Source organism: Hemiscyllium ocellatum, unplaced genomic scaffold (assembly GCF_020745735.1).
Source record: "Hemiscyllium ocellatum isolate sHemOce1 unplaced genomic scaffold, sHemOce1.pat.X.cur. scaffold_2207_pat_ctg1, whole genome shotgun sequence".
Classification (NCBI taxonomy): Eukaryota; Metazoa; Chordata; class Chondrichthyes; order Orectolobiformes; family Hemiscylliidae; genus Hemiscyllium; species Hemiscyllium ocellatum.
Genome location: NW_026868009.1, coordinates 3,533 through 28,388, shown reverse-complemented (window position 1 = coordinate 28,388; position 24,856 = coordinate 3,533). Strand labels below are relative to the sequence as shown.

Below are 24,856 nucleotides of genomic sequence, written 5' to 3'. Positions count from 1 at the left end.
AAATTCACCTGGACCATCTCAGACTCCTCCCTCCCCTTCCTAGACCTCTCCATTTCTATCTCGGGCGACCGACTCAACACAGACATCTATTATAAACCGACTGACTCCCACAAGCTTATTCCTGATGAAGGGCTTATGCTCGAAATGTCGAATTCTCTATTCCTGAGATGCTGCCTGGCCTGCTGTGCTTTGACCAGCAACACATTTGCAGCTGTGATCTCCAGCATCTGCAGACCTCATTTTTTTACTACAGCAACAGTAACAGTATACCACCACCTTCCTTTATAACCCATGGGTGAATGCAGGGCGCGGATAAGTCCCACATGGCTGTGATGCCTCACACAGTCAGATGGACACTGTGGGAATGTAGTTGCACTGATGGAACTATTCCTGATGAAGGTTGTAACCAAGAGGGACACATCAGACAGTTGCACCTTCCTGTTCAAGGAGATGATCTCAATGTCAGTATAACTTTGGGGCTTTTGGAGATATAACTGAATGTTCTGAGTCTGTCAATGTCTTTCAATACTGACATCAGAATGCACCTAAAAATGTCAGGACAGCATAGTACATTAAATATGGACTAAAATTAAATTTGAAACCCAAAGCTAAAACTCTACAGATGGTAGAAATTTTTAATAAACATCAAAATGCTGCAAATACTCAGCAGGGCAGAGAATACCTGTGGAAAGAAACAGGGTTAATGTTTTAGTTCCATGTCCTTTCACCAGAAAATCAAATCGCAAAACATTCACAGAATCTGTTCCACTCTCACTGTGCACCTTCTACAGGCTGAAGAATGTGGGAACGGTTTCTTACCATGTACCTGCAGCCGAGTCTCTTTCTGGATCAGATACTGAGAATCAGGTTCGAACTGTATTCCACCAGACACAGGTAAGTGTGATTGTCCCTCACACTCAGCTGGTTTATCCTGGTCGAGGCGTTTCCCTCCTCTGGGTTCCCGATGAGCTCGTACCGATTTCCACCGTGTCCAGTTGTCCAAGTTCCCTGTGATTGGGCTGTAAATGTAACGATGTGTTGGCAGGGCTCCTTCCTCATCCAGGTAACAGTGGACAGGGGAGGGTAGTACCAGCGACTGAAGATACAGGGTAAAGTAACTGAATCTCCCTCTGTCCCACTCACCACTGAGACATTTCCTTGAGCAGCTGAGGAAAGGACAAACATCAGAATGGATGAGGTCAGTGTGCAGAAGTTCTTATTTCAATATGTTACATTCCTTTCAACTTCACAATAAAATGAACAATTAAAGACTCCACTCACATCTCTAACAGGTCTGTCCTAGACATTCCCCAACAAGAGTCACCCTGATCAAAATGTCTCCTCGTCACTCAATTTGAAAACCTTGATTACAAGATACTTCCATGATGTGGGGGTGCCAGTGTTGCATTGCGGTGGACAAAGTCAGAAGTCACACTGCACCAGGACTTCACCTGATTCAGGAGTAGTGCTCTGAACCTTGTTATTTCAAATAAACCTGTTGGCCTATAACCTGGTGCCGTGTGACCGCTGAAGGTACTTACAGATCGGATCCATTGAACCCTCCTGAATTCATTCATGCAGAACCCTCCGCCCGATGCTCAATACTAATATTCTTTAAACAAGGTCAAGGATTTTACAGCCTCCCCCTCACTCTGTTGCTCAAACACATTCAAAGTATTGACCACACTCTGTGTGAAGGAGAGCCCCCTGGTGTCATTCCTAATGTAACCATTCCCCAGCTCCAACCTGTGACCTTTGAAGTGAGCACAGGCTAATTTAAACTCAGAGTCCAGATTACATTTTCCTACACTGAGTAAAATATTTGGGTGCAGGAGGAGGGGGATAACCAGCCATGTGCCTCTTTGCTGCATGAACTTAAAAGAGGAGCTATGAGATTAAATGTTCTCTCATTCTTATTTAAATCAGTAATCTGTTATTTTGTAATTGTTCCCCTGTTTGACTTCTGTTCACAAGAGCAAATATCCTCTCAGAATCTGCATTGTCAAGCTCCTCAGGATCTTGAGGAAGGGTCACTCAGCCTGAAACATTAAGTCTGATTTCTCTCCACAGGTGCTGCCAGACTTGCTTTTCCAACAGTTTCCATTTTTGTTTCTGATTTGCAGCATCTGCAGTTTTTTGTTTGTATTTTCCTCAGGATGTTCGCTGTTTCATTAATTTCTACTTTTGTTTTATTTGGTGGGTGTCACTGGCCCAGATTATGTGCATTTATTGTCCCATCCTGATTGCCCAGGAGAAGCTGCTTTCTTCAACTGCTGCAGCCCTGAGGTGTCGGGTTTGTCCAGATTAATTTAAGGGATTGAGTTTCAGGACTTTGACCCAGCAACAGTGAAGGAATGCCAATAGACTACAAGTAGACTCAGACTACACTGCATTGACCAAGGCCCCAATAACAGTGAGAACAGTCCCAGCCCTGTCAACCCTGCAAAGGCCTCCTCAGTAACATCTAGGAGCTAGTGCACAGACGGGTCGACTAACAGCCTCACATGGTCAAACTCACAGAACCATAACTTACAATATTACAGACACCACGATGACTGTCCCTGGACACAGCCTGACCCACCACCAGGACTAACCCAGCAGAGGTGGAGGCACAGTGGTATACCATCAGGTGGGAGTTGCCCAGGGACTCCCCAGTATGAAGTTCCCAAGTTAAAGACTACATTGTAAGCCCATTGAACTTCAATCTGTAACCTCACAATCCACATTAACACCCCCCACACCAACATTCCCGTCAGGCTGGGAGATCAATGAAGAGACACATGATTTTGCTGCATGCAATACCAGGTAAAAGTGAGGGCTGCAGATCCTGGAGATCAGAGTCAGGATTAGAGTGGTGCTGGAAAAGCACAGTAGGTCAGGCAGTATCCAAGAGCAGGAAAATCACCTTTTCGGGCCGGAGCCCTTCATCAGCTACATTCCTGATGAAGGGCTTCTGCCCGAAACATTGATTTTCCTGCTCCTCAGATGCTGCCTGACCTGCTGTGCTTTTCCAGCACCACTCTAACCTTGACTGTGTACAACACCAGGCAAATTCAAATGTGTGAGGCCAACACACTGAATCTACAACATCCCCAGGACTACTTGCTCATCAAACAACAGAAACAGCACACAACAGAGCCACCCCATAACCAATGGATCAGATGGCTCTGCAGTCCTGCTATAGACAGACTTCAGTCAAGCCTTTGACAAGATCCCTCACTGCAGACTGGTAAAAATGTGAAGTCACATGGTATCGGGGTGAGCTGGCAATGTGGACACCGAACTGACTTAGTCATAGGAGACAGAGGGTAACAATGGAATGGAGGGTTGTAACAAGTGATGTTCCACAGGGATCAGTGCTGGGACGTCTGCTGTTCATGGCCTATCCAATGATTTGGAGGAAAATGTGTCTGATCTAATTTGTAATTTTGCAGGCGATGTAAAGATTGGTGGAATTAAGGATAATGAGAAGGATTATCAGAAGATTCAGCAGGATACAGATCAGTTCGATAGCAGATGGAGTTTAATCCAGACAAATGTGACTGATGTATTTTGGAATGTCAAGTGCAGGTGGAAATTAAACACTGAATGGCAGAACCCTGAGGAGGATTAATATGCAGAGGGATCTGGGTGTGCAGGTCTACAGCTCACTGGAGGTGACAACGCAGACAGATAAGGGAGTGAAAAAGGCCCACAGCATCATTGCCTTCATTGGAAGGAGCATTGAGTATAACGACAGACAAAGTTATGCTGCAGCTTTAAAGAACTTTAATTCGGCCACACTTGGAATATTAGGTGCAGTTTTAGTCACCACACTACCAGAAGGATATGGATGCTTTGGAGAGAGTACAGAAATGGTTTACCAGGATATTGTCTTGAATGGGGGATTTTAGCTGTGAAGAACGGGTGGATAGACTGGTTTTTTTTTCACTGGAACTCAGGAGGTTGAGGGGTGACCTCATCGAAGTTTATAAGATTGTGAATGGCAGGGATAAAGTGGAATATATGAGGCTTTTTCCCCCTAGTAGAGGGGTCAATTACTAGAGGACATGGGTTTAAGATATGGGGCTGGGGTTTGGAGAGGGTTGGGGGGAGGGTGGTGGTGGTGGTATTAAGAGATGTACAAGGCAGGTTTCTCACACAAAAGGGTGGGTGAGTGGCTGCAACGCACTGCCAGTGGAGGTGGTGGAAGCAGACACTATAGCAGCATTCCAGAAGCACCTGGATGAATACATGAATAGGAAAGGATGCTGATCCTGTAAGTGAAGACAATTTTAGTATGGAAAGTCAAAATGTGTCAGCGCTGGTTTGGGGGATGGAAGGGCATGTTCCTGTGCTGTATTGTTATTTGTTCTTCTTCTAATTATGACACTGGCATCTACCCAACAATACCCAGGTATACCCTGTCCACAAAAAGCAAGGTGGGTCTGACCAGACCAATTAAACTGATTGAAGGTATCAGTGACTGCCTTTAACATCAAGGCTGTATTTGAGCGAGTGTAGCATCAAGGAACCTGAGCCAGTGGGAAGCCGAGGGGAGAAACCTCCATGGGTTTCAGTCAGACCTGGCACAGAGGAAGATGGTTCATAGAATCCTTTCATTGTGGAAGCAGGCCATTTGGCCCTACAAGTCCACACCAACCGTCTGAAGAGAGTGATCCACCCAGGCCCATTCCCAACCCGAACCTATTACTCTACATTTACCCTGAACTGATACACCTAACCTGTATATCCATGAACACTATGAGCAATTTAGCATGGCTAACTCACCTGACCTGTACATCTTTGGATTGTGAGAGAAAACCAGAGTACCCAGAGGAAACCCACACAGACACAGGAGAATGTGTAAACTCCACACAGACTGTTACCTCAGACTGGAATCAAACCCAGATTGTTGTGGTTGTTGGAGGAGAAAGTGGGGACTGCAGATGCTGGAGATCAGAGCTGAAAATGTGTTGCTGGAAAAGCGTAGCAGGTCAGGCAGCATCCAAGGAGCAGGAGAATCGATGTTTCGGGCATGAGCCCTTCTTCAGGAATGAGGAAAGTGTGTCCAGCAGGCTAAGATAAAAGGTAGGGAGGAGGGACTTGGGGAGGGGCGTTGGAAGTGCGATAGGTGGAAGGAAGTCAAGGTGAGGGTGATAGGCCGGAGTTGGGGTGAGGGCCGAGAGGTCAGGAAGAAGTTTGCAGGTTATGAAGGCGGTGCTGAGTTCGAGGGATTTGACTGAGACAAGGTGGAGGGACGGGAAATGAGGAAATTGGAGAAATCTGCGTTCATCCCTTGTGGTTGGAGGGTTCCTAGGCGGAAGATGAGGTGCTCTTCCTCCAGCCGTCGTGTTGCTATGGTTTGGCGATGTAGGAGTCCTAGGACCTGCATGTCCTTGGTGGAGTGGGAAGAAGAGTTGAAGTTTTGAGCCACGGGGTGGTTGGGTTGGTTGGTCCGGGTGCCCCAGAGGTGTTCTCTGAAACGTTCTGCAAGTAGGCGGCCTGTCTCCCCAATATAGAGGAGGCCACATCGGGTGCAGCAGATGCAGTAAATGATGTGTGTGGAGGTGCAGGTGAATTTGTGGCAGATATGGAAGGATCCCTTGGGGCCTTGGAGAAAAGTAAGGGGGGAGGTGTGGGCGCAAGTTTTGCATTTCTTGCAGTTGCAGGGGAAGGTGCCGGGAGTGGAGTTGGGTTGGTGGGGGGTGTGGATCTGATGAGGGAGTGGTCTTTTTGGAATGCTGATAGGGGAGGGGAGGGAAATATATCCCTAGTGGTGGGGTAAGTTTGGAAGTGGCGGAAATGACGACGGATGATACGATGTATATGGAGGTTGGTGGGGTGGTAGGTGAGGACCAGTGGGGTTCTGTCCTGGTGGCGATTGGAGGGGCAGGGCTCAAGGGCAGAGGAGCGGGAAGTGGAGGAGATGCAGAGGAGGGCATCGTCGATTATGTCTGGGGGAAATTGCGGACTTTGAAGAAGGAGACTATCTAGCTTGTACGGTATTGGAACTGGTCCTCCTGGGAGCAGATGCGGCGGAGACAAAGAAATTGGGAGTATGGGATGGCGTTTTTACAGGGGGCAGAGTGGGAGGAGGTGTAGGCTAGGTAGCTGTGGGAATCGGTCAGTTTATAGTAAATGTACGTGTTCATTCGGTCGCCCGAGATAGAAATGGAAAGGTCTAGGAAGGGAGGGAGGAGTCTGAGATGGTCCAGATAAATTTGAGGTCGGGCTGGAAGGTGTTAGTAAAGTTCCATGAACTGTTCAACCTCCTCATGGGAGCACGAGGCAGCACCGATACAGTCATCGATGTAATGGAGGAAAAGGTGGGGGTGATGCCAGTGCAGCTGCAGAAGATGGACTGTTCCACATATCCTACGAAGAGGCAGGCATAGCTGGGGCCCATGCGGGTGCCCATGGCTACTCCTTTGGTTTGGAGGAAGTGGGAGGATTGGAACGATACGTTGTTCAGGGTGAGGACCAGTTCAGTCAGTCAAAGGAGGGTGTCAGTGGAAGGGTACTGGTTGGTATGGAGGGAAACGAAGAAGCAGAGGGCTTTGAGTCCTTCGCGATGGAGGATGGAGGTGTACAGGGACTGGATGTCCATTGTGAAGATAAGGCGTTGGGGACCGGGGAAGTAAAAATCATGGAGGAGGTGGAGGGCGTGGGTGGTGTTCCAAACATAGGTGGGGAGATCTTGGACTAAGGGGGACAGGATCATGTCGAGGTAAGGAGAGATGAGTTCTGTGTAAGCAGGAGCAGGCTCAGACAATGGGTCGGCCGGGGCAATCAGGTTTGTGGATTTTGGGCAGGAGGAAGAAACGGGCGGTGTGGGGTTGTGGGATTATGCGGTTGGAGGTGGTGGATGGGCGATCCTCTGAGGTGATGAGGTTGTGGATGGTCGGGAAATGATAGTTTGGTGGTGGGGAAGTTTTTTCTGTGGGGCAGGAGCAGGCTGAGACAATGGGTCGGCCAGAGCAGTCAGGTTTGTGGATTTTGGACAGGAGGTAGAAACGGGCGGTGTGGGGTTGTGGGACTATGATTGTGGTTGTTGGTCAGTCATCTCTGCTCCAGAACATCCCTGCAGGAGTTCCTCAGGGTAGTGTTCTTGGCCTAACCATCTCCTGCTGTATCATCAATGACTTTCCCTCCACTATATACATGAGAACATCACCACCTACAAGCTTCACTCCAATACACTCACCATCTTGATTTGGAATATTTCATCATTACTTCAGTGTGACTGGGACAAACCCCTTGGAATCCTTAACCAACCTTATCGGGAATGTCCCTGCAGCTGAGGGGATGCAGCAGATCAAGAAGGCAGCTTACCATTCCCTTCTCCAGGGCAATTAGGGATGGCCAATATAGGCTGACCGAGCATGTGACACCCACGTCCCCTTGAACAATGAAAAGATAACTATATTCCAGTCAGGATGGTCTGTATCTGATGCCATTTTTTACACTGAGGTCATAGAGGTCACTACTTTGGAAGGTGCTGGTGGAGGAAGTGTTGCTGCCTTGCTGCAGTGTATTTTATTGTTATTTTTATTGTTACAATACTGTTGGGGTGGGGGAGTTCCAGGATTTTGACCCAGTGACAGTGACAGGGCAGCAATATATTTTCCTGCACTCTTCCAGACAAGTGGGGAGTATTCCATCACACTTCGAACTGGTCAATATGCTTTGGAGTCAGGAGGTGTGTTAATTTACAGGATCTCCAGCCTGTGACCTACTCTTGAAACCACAATTCCATTTACACTCCTGGGTTCACTCCTTGTCCACAACAGAGTGAGTCATTCAGGGGGCAGTTAAGAGTCAACCTCATTACAGTGGGTATGGGGCCGCATGTAGGTCAGACCAATAAGGATACAGATTTCCCTCCCTAAAGGACATGAGTGAACCAGGTTTTTTTTTGTCAGAGGTGTCTACATGGTCTTTATTAAACTGGCTTTTCAGTCTAGATTCCTTTCAAATTCAAATTTCACAATCTGCCATGGATTGGAAAGTATTCCCCAGGACATTAGCCTCTGCAGAGTCCTTCTCCCCCCATCCATCTATTTTCTGCTCAGCCAATAGAAAGTGAAGATAGAAACAGTGAGGTTTTCAGCCAATGTGAGCTGAGGATTCCCTCACTCTGAGATGTGCTCATCCAATGAGGGCTCGGAATTTATGGATCTCTTTTTCTCACCCAATGCCGATAGAGCAGGACTGTCATTGGGAAGGGGGTCTTGGAGCTTGAATCTTTGATGATGTTGTGTCTGTTCCCTGCCCAAAAAACTGAAGCCGGTCTGACCACAGCAAATGAGTGACTGTGGGAGGTTTCAGAGTCGGAAATGGATTGGTCTGTAAATCCCAGCCAGGTCTCTCCCTCTCTCTCTCTCCTTCTCACTGCCTCCTGCCTGAGACCAAATGGAAGAGCCCAGGAGAAGGAGCCAACCCGAGAGCTCCCAGACCTGGTGGAGCCTGTCCCCATTGAGCTGTCAGGGCAGTGACACCATCAGAACATTGTTCCTCACCTTCCACTTCCAGGCGTGTTCCATACCATGTTTGAAAGTTGCCGATATTGAGCTCCACACGACACCGATAGAAACCAACATCCTCCCGGCTCAGTCCCTCCATCATTACTGAGGCATCTTTGTTGGTGAGACTCCCCACGAATCTGAATCGATTCCCACCGTCCCGCTGTCTCACATTCTCACACAGCTCACCCTGGGAATGGTCTGGACCAGAATATGTACACTTAAAGATAAAAGACCGTGATTCCTCCTTGCACCATAAGATAGAGCCGGTGAGTGTGAGGTGAGTGTCAGGGTGGGTGAAGCTGCAGGGTAAGACAGCGGAGCCTCCTTCCTCAGCCCTCACTTCATCTGCGATTGTCATTGACCAACCATTAGCAGAATCCGCTGTGAGGGGAGAGAGAGAGAGAGGATATGAACACAGCACAGACACCAAACAGTGAGGTAAAACACTGAATCTGTTGTATGATGAGAAAATATATAACATTGTTCAGTTGTGGTTTATAAACTAACCTGGGACAGTGTGGAATGAGCTACAGGCTGGAGCACAACAGAAGGTTTCAGGGGTTTGTGTTCGACTGTGGGTGTTTGTTGCTGTTGGTTGATGAGAGTTTTTGGTGCCTGAGAGTTTCCAGGAGTCCCAGAGTGATCTGAAGAGCAGGACTCAGGGCCCACCCTGCAGAACCTTTTCTATTTCCCATCACCTTCTACTCTATTACCGAGCCAGCCTTCAGCAACCTGGCTCATTCATCAGGCGTAGCAGAGGGATGGGGTACACAGTGAAAGTATTGCAGAGGGTGAAGGCGATACACAGAGACATGAAGAAGGAGAACTGAAGTAAAAAAATAAATCAGTCATAATCCCAGAGAACTGCTGTCTCATTAGAGAGAGGTGACTGATGGTGATTTAACCTGAGGGCCACTCTGCCTCAGACAGGGACACGGTTGAGAAGCTGAGACCTTCATGGTCCCCACAGGCAGGATGGGAATTAAACCCACATTGTTGGCATTACTCGCAAACCAACTGTCCAGCCAGTTGAGCTAACTGATCCAACAGACGATGCAAGGAAATCCAGAAGGCAGTGTGAATATCATCAAGGGAGGGCATAAGGGAGTGTGGCATGGCTGGATGGCATTTACTTGTGAGTAAGGCAGATGAGCTGAGGGTGTAGATTAACACATTGGTATGTGATTTAGTTCAACAGATAAAAACAGATGCTGGAAACCAGAGTCGAGATTAGAGTGGTGCTGGAAAAGCACAGCAGGTCAGGCAGCATCCAAGGAGCAGGAAAATCAATGTTTCGAGCAAAAGCCCTTCATCAGGAGTGGGGAGACAAATGAGAGGGGGGTGGGGGTGGTGATAAGCTAGCATAGAGTACAATAAGTGAATGGGGGTGGGGATGGAGATGCTAGGTCAGAGAGGAGGGTGGGGGAAGGTAGCAAAGAGTACAATGGGTGAATGGGGGGGTGGAGAAGAAGGTGATTGGTCAGAGAGGAGGGTGGAGTGGATAGGTGGAAAGGAAGATTAGCAGATAGGACAATTCATGAGGGCAGTGCTGAGCTGGAAGGTTGGAGTTGGGGTGAGGTGGGTGAAGGAGAAATGAGGAAACTGGTGAAGTCCACATTGATGTCATGGGGTTGAAGTGTTCCGAGGCAGAAGATGAGGCACTCTTCTGTGAGGATGTGGTGGTGGAGGAGGCCCAGGACCTGCATACCCTTGGCAGAGTGGGAGGGGGAGTTGAAATGTTGGACCACAGTGCGATGGGGTTGATTGGTGCGGGTGTCCTGGAGATGTTCCCTAAAGCTCTCTGCTAGGAGGCGTCCAGTCTCCCCAATGTAGAGGAGACCGCATTGGGAGCAACGGATTCAATAAATGATATTGGTGGATGTGCAGGTAATACTTTGATGGATGTGGAAGCCTCTTTAGGGTGGGACAAGATTGACAGTAGAGCTGAAAATGTGTTGCTGGAAACGCAGCAGATCAGGCAGCATCCAAGGAGCAGGAGAGTCGACATTTCGGGCATGAGCCCTTCTTCAGGAATGAGGAGAGTGTGCCAAGCAGGCTAAGATAAAAGGTAGGAGGGAGGGACTTGGGGGAGTAGCGTTGGAAGTGCAATAGGTGGAAGGAGGTCCAGGTGAGGGTGATAGGTCGGGAGTGGGGGTGGGGGCGGAGAGGTCAGGAAGAAGATTGCAGGTTAGGAATGTGGTGCTGAGTTTGTGTGTTGGGACTGAGACAAGGTGGGGGGAGGGGAAATGCGGATACTGGAGAAATCTGAGTTTATCCCTTGTGGTTGGAAGGTTCCTAGGCGGAAGATGAGGCGCTCTTCCTCCAGCCATCGTGTTGCTATGGTCTGGCGATGGAGGAGTCCAAGTTCCTTGGTGGAGTGAGAGGGGGAGTTGAAGTGTTGAGCCACAGGTTGGTTTGGTTGGTTGGTCCGGATTTCTCAGAGGTTTTCTCTGAAACATTCCGCAAGTAGGTGGCCTGTCTCCCCAATATAGAGGAGGCCACATCGGGTGCAGCGGATGCAGTAAATGATGTGTGTGGAGGTGCAGGTGAATTAGTGACAGATATGGAAGGATCCTTGAGGCCTTGGAGAGAAGTAAGGGGGGAGGTGTGCATGCAAGTTTTGCATTTCTTGCGGTTGCAGGGGAAGGTACCGGGAGTGGAGGTTGGGTTAGTGGGGATTTTGGACCTGACGAGGGAGTCACGGAGGGAGTGGTCTTTTCGGAACGCTGATAGGGAAGGGGAGGGAAATATATCCCTGGTGGCGGAAATGACGATAGATGATATGATATATGTGGAGGTTGTTGGGGTGGGGTAGGTGAGGACCAGTAGGGTTCTGTCCTGGTGGCGATTGGAGGGGCGGGGCTCAAGGGTGGAGGAGCAGGAAGTGGAGGAGATGCGGTGGAGGGAATCGTCCATCACATCTGGGGGGAAATTGCGGTCTTTGAAGAAGGAGGCCATCTGAGTTGTTCGGTATTGGAACGGTCCTCCTGGGAGCAGATGCGGTGGAGACAAAGGAATTGGGAGTGTGGGATGGCGTTTTTACAGGGGGCAGAGTGGGAGGAGGTGTAGTCTAGGTAGCTGTGGGAATCGGTCGGTTTATAATAAATGTCCGTGTTGATTCGGTCGTCCGAGATAGAAATGGAGAGGTCTAGGAAGGGAGGGAGGAGTCTGAGATGGTCCAGATAAATTTGAGGTCGGGGTGGAAGGTGTTGGTAAAGTGGATGAACTGTTCAACCTCCTCATGGGAGCACGAGGCAGCACCGATACAGTCATCGATGTAGCGGAGGAAAAGGTGGGTTGTGGTGCCAGTGTAGCTGCAGAAGATGGACTGTTCCACATATCCTACGAAGAGGCAGGCATAGCTGGGGCCCATGCGGGTGCCCATGGCTACTCCTTTGGTTTGGAGAAAGTGGGAAGATTGGAAAGAGAAGTTGTTCAGAGTGAGGACCAGTTCAGTCAGTTGAAGGAGGGTGTCAGTGGAAGGGTACTGGTGGGTACAGCGGGAAAGGAAGAAGCGGAGGGCTTTGAGTCCTTCGTGATGGGGGTGGAGGTGTACAGGGACTGTCTGTCGTTGGTGAAGATAAGAAGGGGACCGGGTAAGAGAAAATCATGGAGGAGGTGAAGGGCGTGGGTGGTGTCCCGAATGTAGGTGGGGAGTTCTTGGACGAAGGGGACAGGACCGTGTCAAGGTATGGGAGATGAGTTCGGTCGGTGGGGCAGGAGCAGGCTGAGACAATGGGTCGGCCGGGGCAGTCAGATTTGTGGATTTTGGGCAGGAGGTAGAAACGGACGGTGCAGGGTTGTGGGACTATGAAGTTGGAGGTGGTGGATGGGAGATCCCCTGAGGTGATGGAGTTATGGATGGTCTGGGAGATGATGGTTTGGTGGTGGGAGGTGGGGTCATGGTCAAGGGGGCAGTAGGAGGAGGTATCCGCGAGCTGGCATTTAGCCTCAGCGGTGTAAAGGTCAATGCGCCAAACTACTACTGCGCCTCCCTCGTCTGCCGGTTTGATAGTGAGGTTGGGTTGGAGGGGAGGGAGTGGAGGGCTGCACGTCCGAGGGTGAGAGGTTGGAGTGGGTGAGAGGGGTGGAGACTTTGAAGCGATTAATGTCACGGCAGCAGTTGGCAATGAAGAGATCGAGGGCGGGTAAGAGGCCAGCACGGGGTGTCCAGGTGGATGGGTGTGTTGGAAGCGGGAGAAGGGGTTGTCAGAGGGTGGGCGAGAATCCTGTTTGAAGAAGTAGGCACGGAGGCGAAGGCGGTGGAAGAATTGTTCAATATCTCGCTGCGTGTTGAACTCGTTAATCCGAGAGCGTAGGGGAATGAAGGTGAGGCCTCTGCCGAGGACCGATCGTTCATCCTCAGAGAGGGGGAGGTCTGGAGGGATGGTGAACACACAGCAGGGCTGGGAGCGAGGAGCTGGAGTGGGGCTGGAGTAGGGAGTTCGGGTGGGGTTCGGCGTGGGGGCGGGGTTAGGCTTGCGAAAGGGGAATCGGGGTGTGGGGGGCATCTGCAGTCCTGACTTTCTCCTACTAGATTGACAGCACAATGTCCCGGGTAGAGAACCATCAGATGAGACATGTGGGGGAAGGGGAATGTAAAAGAGGAGGGGGTATTGCAACACTGATCAAGGAGTCAATTGCTGTAATAAGATGGATGATATCTTAGAATATTCTTCAAATGAGGCCACATGGTACAATGTAAAAACAAAACCCCATCACCACCCTCTGTCTCCTACCATCACGTCAATTTTGTTTCCAATTCACATTCTTCCCTTGAATCCCATGTGATCTGACTTTACTGACTGGTCTACCATGCGGAACCTTGTCAAAGGCTTTGCAAAATGACCAAGTCAATAACATCTCCCATCTTGTCCTCATCAATCTTTCTGGTTACATCATCAAAAAAATTAAATCAAGTTTGTGAGACATGATTTCCCCTGCACACAGCAGTGCTGACTATCCCTTATCCCTGGTGTTGGGTGAAGTTTTTAAACTTTGTCCACCCCAGTCCAACACCGGCACCTCCACATTATATTCCTTAACAGTCCTCTCTTCTTCACATGCCTGTAAATCCTATTTCCCAGGCATCTCCTTGCAGCCTTTCTACAATAAAGGCATAATGTTAGACAACCTCCAGTCCTCCAGCACCTTACCTTTGGATGCAGATGATGCAAATATCTCTACTAGAGGCCCCATAATTTCTTCCCTAACGTCCCATGATGCCCTGGGATACACATGACCATGTCCTGATGATTTATTCACCTTTACGTTTTCAGGAACTCCAGCATTTCCTCTTCTGAAATGTAGGCAGCTTTCAAGTCATCAATAATTATTTTCCCAAGTTCCCTCGCCTTCATTTCTTTCTCCACAATAAACACAAATGTAAAGTGTTCATTTAGTAACCCTCCCATCTCCTGTGGTTCCAAACAGTGATGACTTCATTGATCTTTAAGGGGCACTGTTCTTTCCCAGTTGCTCTTTGGATTATCTGTATTGAACAGTTTCTGCCATGGCTATCTCATATGCACTTTCCTCCCTCCTGATATCCCTCTTTAGAATGCACCTACACTCCGCAATAACTCCACAGAGACCAGTATCCCCTCACCAAGTCGCCCCTTATTTACACAGGGAGAGTCCTGACCCTGATACAGCTCCCTCGCAGCAAGCTCTCAGAGTGAGCAGAATCTCTGACATTCCTGTTCTTAAATTAACAGCCCCAGTCAGGGAACTCATATCCTATGAGGTCCACCCGGCTGACATCTTCATTTTGGAAACCCCTGGATGACCTTGACTCGGGGCAGACACTCTTGCTCCACATGATAATCTACCATCCTCTCCTGTGGTTAAGAAAGGTTTCACTTCTGGTTGTGATGACCCTTTGGTTTCCCCCAGCACACCAGCTATTTCAGGTTGGCCAAGTTTGGATCTGTCTCCATCCAAAGTCTGATATTGTCGGCTGTGACTGGAAGTGTGTCCAGAAAATTTAAAACCATTACAGAAATTTCCAGTGGTGGTACCATCGGTGGTGTATCTGCCAGTTGGAGGTGGCTCAATGTATCCACATTTGTTACTTGGGCTCCCGGACAGTGTCCAAATTGTAATTAAACCCACTTCATATTCAAGCTCTTTGCTGAATCCGGCCTGAAGGTATGGGCAGCACTGCCTTATCCTCTTTAGGAAGACGTAACAGAGGTTTGTAGTCTGTGATTATTAGAAATTTGCTTTCATGTAGGTATTAACAGAATGTGCTGACTCCAAAAATCAACACCAGGATGGACGTCAGGTTATGTATGAACTTCCTGTAATAGATCACCAGCCCCGGAATGACCCAAGCTGTGGTACTGATGTGGGAATTAGGGTCACCTCTGCCTGCCCTCACCCAATGGGTGTTACCCAGTCTTATTGACTCTGTCGTTTAAGTAGGATACTCAGGGTGCCTGGATTCTACATTTACCCCTCACTCATTCACCTAACCTGCACATCTTTTGGATTGTGGGAGGAAACTGGAGCACTCAGAGGAAACCAACGCAGACACAGGGAGAATGTGCAAACATTGCATAGACAGTCACCAAGGCTGGAATTGAATGCAGGCCCCTGGTGCAGTGAGGCAGCAGTGCGAAACACTGAGCCAAAGTGTCGCTCTAAACCTTTCTGATTCATGTCCCTATACAAATTTCTTATAATGTGTCTGCTACATACCATTCCTATTTTCTATCAATTTCTATTTCTTAATTGTAAATGTACGTAACTGTACCTACATCTAGCATTTTATTTCTGGCAGTCCATTTCACATACAAACCCCCCTCTGTGTGATACTTGCCCATCATGTCCCTCTTCATTCTTTCTCCACTCACCTTAAAAATATGCCCCTTGCTTTGAATCCCCCCACCCTGAGACAAAGACCTTTGTTATTCACTGTCTGTGTTCTCCTCACGATGTTATTAACCTCGGGGATGATCACCTTGATGGGATTGCTCTATCTGCCCTCAATAGACAGATGGAAATTGAGGAACAAAAATGTCGAGATCTCAGCTCTATGTAAGAATAATAGGGTTGTAATAAAAGGCAATTTTAACTTTCCAGATAGAGACTGGGACTGCCATAGTGTTCAGTGCTTGGACAAGTGAGGAAATTGTTAAATGTGTTCAAGAAACTTTTCTGTCTCAATCTGTAGCTGTCCCTGTCAGAGAGGAAGAAAATTTGACATTCTCTTGGAAAGTAAGGCAAGCGACTGAAACGTTTGGGAGCAGTGATCATCATTCTGTTAGTTTTAGATTAGTTATGAAAATGTATGGGCATTGTAAAGTAGAATATAATTAGAGTCAGGCAAATCTTGATGGCATGGGACAGGAACTTTCAAACTTGATTGGAGTAAACTGTTCACAGGTAAAGGGACGACTGGCAATTGGAGTTTGCAAAACTGAGATAATGAGAGTTCAGAGACATGATGTTCCTGTTACAGTGAAGAGTAAGGCTGGTCGGCTGGGATAATGGATGAACAAAGATATTGAGGCTATGCTCAAGAATAATAAGGAATCTTTTATGAGGTATAAACAACTGGGATCAAGCGAATCTCTTGAAAATTATCAGGAGTGTTTAGTGGCTGTAACAAGATCAACCAGGTGGTCCTCACAGAATTTGAGTTCCCTAACTGATGCAGGTAATCTGGTCCTATCAGGGGGTCCTGGCTGACAGAGAAGAACTGGAGTGTTAGATATCCTGTTCACTCTGAGGGAGGTGGATCAATGCCAAGGAGTCTCCACATGTAAATAAGGGTTGACTTGGTGATGAAATACAAGCCTTTTTGGAGTTATTTCAGTGACAACAGGGGTGGGATTAATAATGTAACCATGCAAAAGTGCCTACTAGCTTCAAACAAGCAGTACAACTGGCTTTACCAATGGAAAATGCAGCAAGTGGAGCCGATGAGTAGTAGGATATTCCCCTGGAAGTGGGCACCCGCACCAGACCGACTGAGCTGAGGGAACCACCACCTGAGTGAAGGCAATTGCACAGCCTCACTCAGGACATATCCTGAACAGAGGGACTCCAGGTCAGCCCAGAGCAAAACCCCCAAAACAAAGCCAAGCTTCAACCAAATAGTGACAACTTTCTTCAGGATCCAGGCCGGCACAGCATTGTCATTGCTGCAGGAATCAGGACTCGAGACAGTAAAAGAGTCTCACTCGACCTAAACTGAGTAAGAGAACTCATCAGTCAGTGTCCAGGAAAGTCCATCTACATCTGGTGTAGAATCATTAATTTGTTTCACAACACCGAAATCACAATCAATCAAAATTGGAGTCTGGTTAAATGATGACCTATTCTAGTTGAGGTCAATACCAGAATGATCGTTGCAGTGATCATACAACCCGTCTTTAACAAAATTTGCCCTGGACTCCAACCCTTAGGTTTGTACAAGACCTCAGAGAAATTGAGAACCTCATACCGGGAAACCTTTCCAAATTAAGGATACAACTTCGGTTCCAGTCTCTTATGAGAAGCAGCTGGTTCAGTGATCACTGATTGTAGTAAAGGGTTTGGACCCGAGCTTGATCAGGTGAGGTTGGTTGAGAAAGATTCACCTTGCTTCATCAACATTTTTGAATAGAAAATGGCTGCCTGAATGAATACTCAATGAGTATTTATATGATTAACCATTTGCTTAAAATCTCCACAAAGATGAACCAACTCATTGGGTTTCACAACTGGTACGATAGGATCAAAAAACAGGAAATGTGGAGGATCCTGAAACTATGAACCATAAATACAATAGTCAGCACCAAATCACCAGGGGATTCAGAAAAAGCTTCTCTGCAGGGAGTGGTTAGAATGTGGAACCTGCTCATACACCAAGTGGTTGACACAGTGACCATTGTTGTACTGAAGGGAAGCTTGATTGACACTTGAGGGAGGAAGCAAGAGAGGGAAGTGCTGTCAAAGTGAGAAAAAGAAGGGTGGGGGGGGAACTTGTGCAGAACATGATCACCGGCAAAAACCAACTGCACAGATAGCTTGATTCTGTAAGTCCCAAAAGGGGCCTCCATTTGCTGTTCAGACGACTTCACAGGCACTGCTGATTTTTTTAGTCATTCATGGGATGAGGGTGTCACAAGTGAGGCCAGCATTTCTTGTCTGTTCCTAACTGCCCTTGAGAAAGTACTGGTGAGCTGTCTCCTTGAAATGTTGCAGCCAATGATGTTAGAATCCTTGGTGACTTTTAATGATTTTTATTTTGTTTTATCAATCTTTGCTTCGAGTTGTGAACTGAGGACTGTTACCCGAGGAAGACAAACAAGTTTGGCTTCATTTATGAGGCCAGACATGGAAGTTATTTGCATGTTGATTCTGATCAAAACAATTCCATAGATTCTTCAACACTGGGGAAGAGCAGTGCATGTAAACAGACAGACGTTGGTCATTAATAAAGACAGTCCCTGGGAACTGGTTCCACCAAGTCTGGGAGAGACCGAATGCTCAAGGAGGACCGAATGCTCAATATGTTCACTGGGGAACTGGGACATTGCAGTGAGCTGGTCAGTCTGTCAGGGAGAGGCCACAGTTTTGAACTGGGTTTTGGGGAGGAGTCTGGCTGTTGAAGTAACAACATGAAGATCTGAAAGCTCCTTTCCTAACCGTCCATTGACAGCCAATGAAATGACAGAGATAATGAGGTCCCTTGGCATTTGGATCTTATATTAGGAAAGCAGCTACATCCTTAACTAACTTGGTCCAACAATAAATGAAAATGGAATGGGCTACAGAATGTTGCCAGGCAGCCATTGCAAAACTGGAAGTAATTTTAACAAATAAATGTGTATTAACTGCACCGAACTTTAATAAACCATTTCAATTAGAAGGAGATGTTTGTGATTTGGGGATTGGAACAGTTCTCCTACAGGACAACGAGGCTGGGATGGAGAAACTTGTGGCTTATTTTTCAAAAAAGGTCGAACCAACATCAGAAAACCGACTTGCCGATAGAAAAGGAAGTTAGCAGCTTTTCAACACTTTGGATTATATACTCAACATGGAGACAATGAGACTGTCTCTTTTACTGATCATAATCCACTGACCTTTAGAGTTGGAGTTTAGATCTACAGCTGGAGAAGTGTGATTGGACTGGAGGAAAGCTCATGTGGCACCTTAATTTAAAAATTGAGCAAGGGATAAACCAGGTAGCTCCAGGCCAGTGAGTCTGAGCTCAGTGGTGGGGAATTCATTGGAAGCAATTTAAAGGGACAGAATTAATCTACACTTGAGGAGGCAGGGATTAATCAGAAACAGACAGCATGGCTCTGTTAAGGAGAGGGAAGCAGAAGATGGGAAATTATCTGCTTTCGTCTGGCCTCAGTTGTTTGTAAGATTTTAGTGAACATTATTATGAATGAGATTGCAGAGAACTTGGAAGTGCAGGATAAAATACAGTTGAGTCAGTATGGCTTCATCAAAGGCAGGTCATGCCTGAAATAAATCTGTTAGAAATCTTTGAGGAGGAAATAGGCAAGTTAGATAAAAGAGAACAAAGTTGGTCATTAATGAGGACATGACCTACTTGGATTTCCAGATGATCTTTGACAAGGTGTTTCAGTGGAAGCTGCTAAATAAGATAAAAGCCCATGGTGTTAGGGATTAGTGTGGTTGACAATACTCAGACTTTCAGAGGTATATTTTGTTCTGGTATTTATTTTTTCATGAAAAGAGGTTGAGATAGAAGTGAAAAAAAGGCTGTTTCAAAACATTAAAGTGAACAGCTTGTGAGGCCTTGGGTGTTTTTTTTACAAGTTGAAACAATAGAAGCACTCTGAACGAGTGGGGTTAAGCTCCTACATAACCAGGATTTCAGTTTAACTTTGGGAAGCTGCTGGGGTTTGGAAGCTGCTATACATTGTTTCCTGAAGGCAAATGGAATATTATCCTTCATTGTAAGAGGGATGGAGTTTAAAAAGATGGAGGTTATGCTGCAGCTGTATAGGGGGCTGGTGAGACCACACCTGCAGTATTGTCTCCTTAATTCCGAAAGGATGCACTGGGACTGGAGATAGTGCAGAGGAGGTTCACTTGGTTGATTCCAGAATTGAGGGGCTTGGCTTATGAGGGAAGATTGAGTCGGCTGAGACTACATTCATTGGGATTTAGAAGAATGATGGGGGAATATGATAAAAATATGTAAAATTATGAAGGAAATGGATAAGGTAGAAGCAGGGAGGTTGTTTCCACTGGTGGGTGAAACTAGAACTAGGGGGCATCAGCCTTTTGTTATAAAGCCTCAAATTATCTTGAGAATGTGACTTAAATAAAGTTCTGGGTAATACACATTAATGAATCAAAACCAGCAAATCCATTCTAAAAGATGAAAGGCTGGATAATCAAGGTTTGTTCAATGTATCATTGTATCACTGTAATCTATTGCCAGAAATTATGTGTCTTATGGTCCTGTTTCACACCACCTGATGAAGGAGCAGTGCTCAGAAAGCTAGTGCTTCCAAATAAACCTGTTGGACTATAACCTGGTGTTGTTTGATTTTTAACTTTGTCCACCCCAGTCCAACATCGGCTCCTCCACATCTTGTAAATGAACTCTGTTTTGTTGAAAAATAAAAGGTTTGACCAGCCAATTCTCTCCTGCAATATCCACTTTACACCTGTTTAAAACAACGAGCAAAGTTAAGGTCTAGGCTCCCTTCTTAAAGGGTTTGAGGGATCTGGCCTGGTCCATAACAGAATGGGGACTCTTTACAGGATTTGTTGTTTAGTTGCAAACTGGGATTCGAGTTGTTGGACTTGAAGGCAGCGAATGGTAAGTGTTAGTGTCTGTTGTTGTGGATGTTGGTTTTGGTTGGTGTTGCTTGGTGTAGTCAGGGCTCTTTCAGTCAGCAAAAGTTTTCTGGGGTGGAGGAAGTGACCTTGGGGGTTTTACAAAAAGGTGGTTAAAGCCAAGCTGTGGGAATGAGCAAACAAGCTGGAGTTGGAGCTGCTTCCTTCCGTGAGGAAACGACAGATACTTACAGCAGGAGCTCAACATTTACATTTGTTGGAAACTCCATCAGAATCTTTAGAGAGGCTAAAGTTCAGTTGAAAATGAAACAGCTTGGGTTAGAGTAAAAAAAAACCAAGGACAACCGAACCTTGTTAAAGGAGCAGCTTCTTCACAAAAGGAATTTCAGGTTATGGTCAGCAAGTGGGTAAGGACAGCGGAGTCCATGGAAAGGTCACCCATGGTCTTATTGGATGGTGGGGCAGGCTCAATGGGAAAACAGGCTCAAGGTAAGAAATAAAGGGTGAGAGGAGAGTTGAGGAGAGATACATTTTCATACAGAGGGATTTAAGAGTTGGCACTCACTGTCTGAAAGAGTGTTAGAGTTAGAAACGCGCGAGTAACATTTAAGCAGTATTTTGGGATTTAGTAGACTTCCCATTTGCCTCTTCAGTAGCCTGCATCTCTGCTGTCTTACTTCTTTTTGATATTTTAAACTTCTGTCTAATTGACTTCCACCTCCCACCTCTACCCATCCCCCAATAATTAGTTTAAAATCCTCAAAACTGTTGGTTAAAAAGGCACAAAGATCAAGAGCTGTATTCTGGGGGAAGTATAGTCAGATTTTTGTTAACTCACACTCAAACGATGGTCCAAATGCCCTCTTTCTATGCAGTAAATGTCTAAGAGTCCATGAATCGATAATGAAACCTGAAAGTAATGAATCTTCACATGAGGAATAGTTAATTGTCTCTGGCCGACAGTAATTAACACTCATCAGATTGACAGAAGAGCTTTGAGGCTGAAACAGACAAGATGAACTTTCTACCAGAGAAAGGTTGTCACTGCACATCATTCAGGAAATCTCAATGGTCAACCAACTGCAGGGTTTAGTTACAGCAAGTGGAACATTTTGACTTTCTGTGTTCTGTATTTGTAGTATTATTTGTAAGAAATTAAGGCAAACACTTTTGTCTCATCATTGTCTCTTGTCAATCAGTTCTGTCCCAGTATCTGTCTGAAACCTGGGTGTGTCTGCAGTGTTCTGTATCTCCCCTCACTCTCTGGAAGTGTTAGAAAGTACTTACTGTGACCCTGCACTGAGACTGACAGGAGGACTGCAGAAAGACAAATGTAGAGGGACTTCATCATCAATTCTTCACTTGCTCACTCTTCTCCTTCTCCAGAAAAATATGAAGTTACTTGACGTCCTGTGCACCAATGAAGAAATGTTGATCAGTGTAAACGATCTGAAGCAGGAGGAGGAAGTCTGTATGTGGTCAGGAAGAGCAAGAGGATGACAAAACTGTTGTAAAACTGAGGGCACCAACCACAGCAACTGTTGAGAAAACAGGATGTTGCATCAGCTTCCAATACATTCCTCAAAATCCTTAACGTCAACGTCAAAAACTCTGAGAGCTTGGGCTGCACAGTGTTAACGACAAACTAAAGCTCACATCTCCATGAAAAAACAAACTTCCAGGACAGGGACAGTTAGAGAGAGAGTGAATTTTCTCAACTCTTTTCAACTGAAATTAATGTTCCCTCAACAGCGTCTGCACCAAATCCTCATCGGGCACGAACAGCACAGGGTAGGACACTCAGGACACTCAGTACAGACCACTCTATGCTGTCTCCATCAAATACTGTCAGGACACAAACAGTTCAATTCTAACTACAGAGTAAAGCTCTCTCGACACCATCCCTGTCAATCACTCCCAGTACAGTGACGGTCTGGGGTTGAATATGGAGTAAACATTCCTCTCAAAGACATCCAGGGCAGGGAGACCACATGGCCAGATTCAGAGTAAAGCTGTTCCCATCAAACACTCTGAGACAGTAACTGCACAGGATCAGATAAAGAGTTTAGCTCCTTCTCTCTGGTAACCCAGATCCCCCTGTATCACTGAAGGGAGAGGGACTGGAGCCACAGATTCAGGCTGCTATCCTAGACCTTCCGTCCTGAACACACACCCTGGGGATAAGGGGTGAGCCAGGATCACAGATCACTGACTAGTTAAACACTAATCCATGTGTAGACAGATGCAGATTCAGTGAGACTGGATTGAATTGACATAGCAGACTCACACAGACAATTATTTTTAGTGCCATTAAAACCAACCACAGGGTTTAACAGGACAACAAATTCTGTTGTGGCTGCTGAAGACAGAGCATGGTTTGAATGTTATTTCTGCAGTTCCCACAATTTCTTTCTCTGAGCCCTGACGCATTGGGCTGGACTTTCATTTGTTTTTGTTCAAGATGCACCAAGTGTTTTTAAGCATTTTTACCTTACTCATTCTGACTCCATTACAAAAAGGCAAGGCTCACTGGGAGCACCCAGGGATATTGTTAGGGTGAGAATTGCAGGGGTTTGACCGAGTTACACTAAAGGAATGACAGGATGTTTCCAAGCCAGAGCAGTGGGTGGCTTGGAGGGTAACGGTAATCCAATGTATGTCCTACCCTTATCCTTCCAGATGGTCATGGGTTTGGAAGGTTCTGTCTCAGAGTTTCTGGTAACTTTCTGCAGTGCACCTTGTAGACAATACACACTGCTGCATTTGAGTCTCGGTGGTGGTTGGAGTGGATGCTTGTGGATGTGGTGACATATAAGTGGGCTTATCTGTCCTGGACGGCGTCCTGTATCTTGAGTGCTGGTAAAGCTGCACCCATCCAGGCAAGTGGGCAGTATTCCAACACACTCCTGACTTCTGCCTTGTAGATGGTGGAAAGGCTTTTGGGAGTCAGGAAATGAGTTACCCATTGCAGTTTTCCGTGACTCAGATCTGCTCTTGTAGCCATTGTGTTTATGTGGCAAGTTCAGCTGAATCTTTGATCAATGCTAATCCCAAGGATGTTGACAGTGGGAGATTCAGTGATGGTAACACCATGAAATGTCAAGTGGCAGACTCTTATTGGAGATACTCATTGCCTGGTATTTGTGTGGCACAACTATTACTTGTCAACACAAACCTGATATTGACACATTCTTGTTGCATTTAAAGTATCAAGAGAAGTTGTGAATGGTGCTGAACATTATGCATCATTGGCAAACATCCTCACTTCTGACCTTCTGATGGAGGGAAGGTCATTGATGAAGCAGCTGAAGATGGTTAGGCCAAGGAGACTACACCACACTAATGTCCTGAAGCTCAGATGATGGACCTCCAAAAACCAGAAACATTTTTTTGTGCAAGGATGACTCCGAACAGTGGAAGGTGGCCCCAATCCTCAAACACTCTCATTTTGCTCGGGCTCCTTGATGACACACTCAAAACAATGTGGGCTTGATGTCAAGGGCAGTCATTCCAACCCCCTCATGGAAGTCAGATCTTTTGTCCATATTGTCCAGGAGATGCCAGTGTTTTAACTGGATGGGCTTGACTCAGGAAGTGGCAAACAGAGGGGCACAAGCTTTTAGCACGATTACTAGAAAGTTCTCAGGCCTTAGCACTGTCCAGTGCCTCCAGCCATTTCTTGTGGAGTTTTCATGTGGAATAAATCCAATTGGCTGAAGTCTAGTATCAGTATTGCTGTGAATCACTGGAGGAGGCCAGGATGGGTCACTCACTTGGCACTTTGAAGATTGCTACAAATGCTTCAGCCTTATCTTTTGCACTGATATATTGGGCTCTTCCATCATTGAAGACAGGGATAGTTCTGGAGACACCTCTTCCATGACTGAGTGTGGCAGGACTGTATAAATTAGATCTGACTGTTGGTTGTGGAATCACTGAGCTATCATTTGCTCCTCATGCTCTTTGGCACGCAAGTCCGCCTGTTTGATTGCTTCTCCAGACCGACACCTCAGTTATTGGTGTGCCTGTTGTTGCTCCTGGCATGCCGTCCTGCACACTCTATTGAACCTGGAGTAATCCCCTGGCTGAATGGTAATCCTTGAGTGAGGGAGCTGTCACACTCTAAGGTTACAGATGTGCTGGAGTGCAATTTTGCTGCTGTTGATGGCCCACAGTGTCCCATGGATGTGCAGGCAGGAGTTGCTAGATCTGTTCAAACTCTATCCCTTTTGACATGGTGATAGTGCCCCACAACATGGTGGAGGAGACCTTTTGTCAGGAAACAAACACGCACACCACACACACTCATACACACACTCATACACACACTCTCATAAACTAAACATTGATCTTTGGGTGGGGGGATGCCCCATAAAACAGTTTCAATGGTCCCCTGTACACAAGACCTGCTGAGATGCTTTTTGTGCTGATCAGAATGGTGCTCCTTGGTCTTCCTGCTCCTGGTCAGTTATATCTGCAATAAAAAAAATTAAAAATGTCTGCAATAAACAGAAATCAGAGCAGCTCAGAATTATAATTTTTGTTTGAGGGGAATTACATGAAAGGGG

At 46.6% G+C, this 24,856-nt stretch overlaps 1 protein-coding gene across 1 annotated transcript; it reads right to left on the bottom strand.

Moving 5' to 3' along the window:
- Positions 1-849: 849 nt before the first annotated feature.
- LOC132811441 (sialic acid-binding Ig-like lectin 15) lies at positions 850-21,684 on the bottom strand. Its single transcript, XM_060822811.1, has 3 exons — positions 21,576-21,684; positions 8,502-8,888; positions 850-1,166 (listed from the first exon to the last, which is right to left on the bottom strand). The coding sequence occupies exons 1-3, from the start codon at positions 21,637-21,639 to the stop codon at positions 850-852; spliced, it is 768 nt and encodes a 255-aa protein (XP_060678794.1). The 5' UTR covers positions 21,640-21,684.
- Positions 21,685-24,856: the final 3,172 nt, after the last annotated feature.

Excerpts from the sequence above, each read along its gene's own strand:
- LOC132811441 (XM_060822811.1), bottom strand. The coding sequence starts at position 21,639 with ATGATGAAGTCCCTCTACATTTGTCTTTCTGCAGTCCTCCTGTCAGTC. Across the intron at positions 8,889-21,575 it reads AGTCTCAGTGCAGGGTCACA|CGGATTCTGCTAATGGTTGG; the intron begins GTAAGTACTTTC and ends CTCCCCTCACAG. Across the intron at positions 1,167-8,501 it reads AACACGCCTGGAAGTGGAAG|CTGCTCAAGGAAATGTCTCA; the intron begins GTGAGGAACAAT and ends TCCTTTCCTCAG.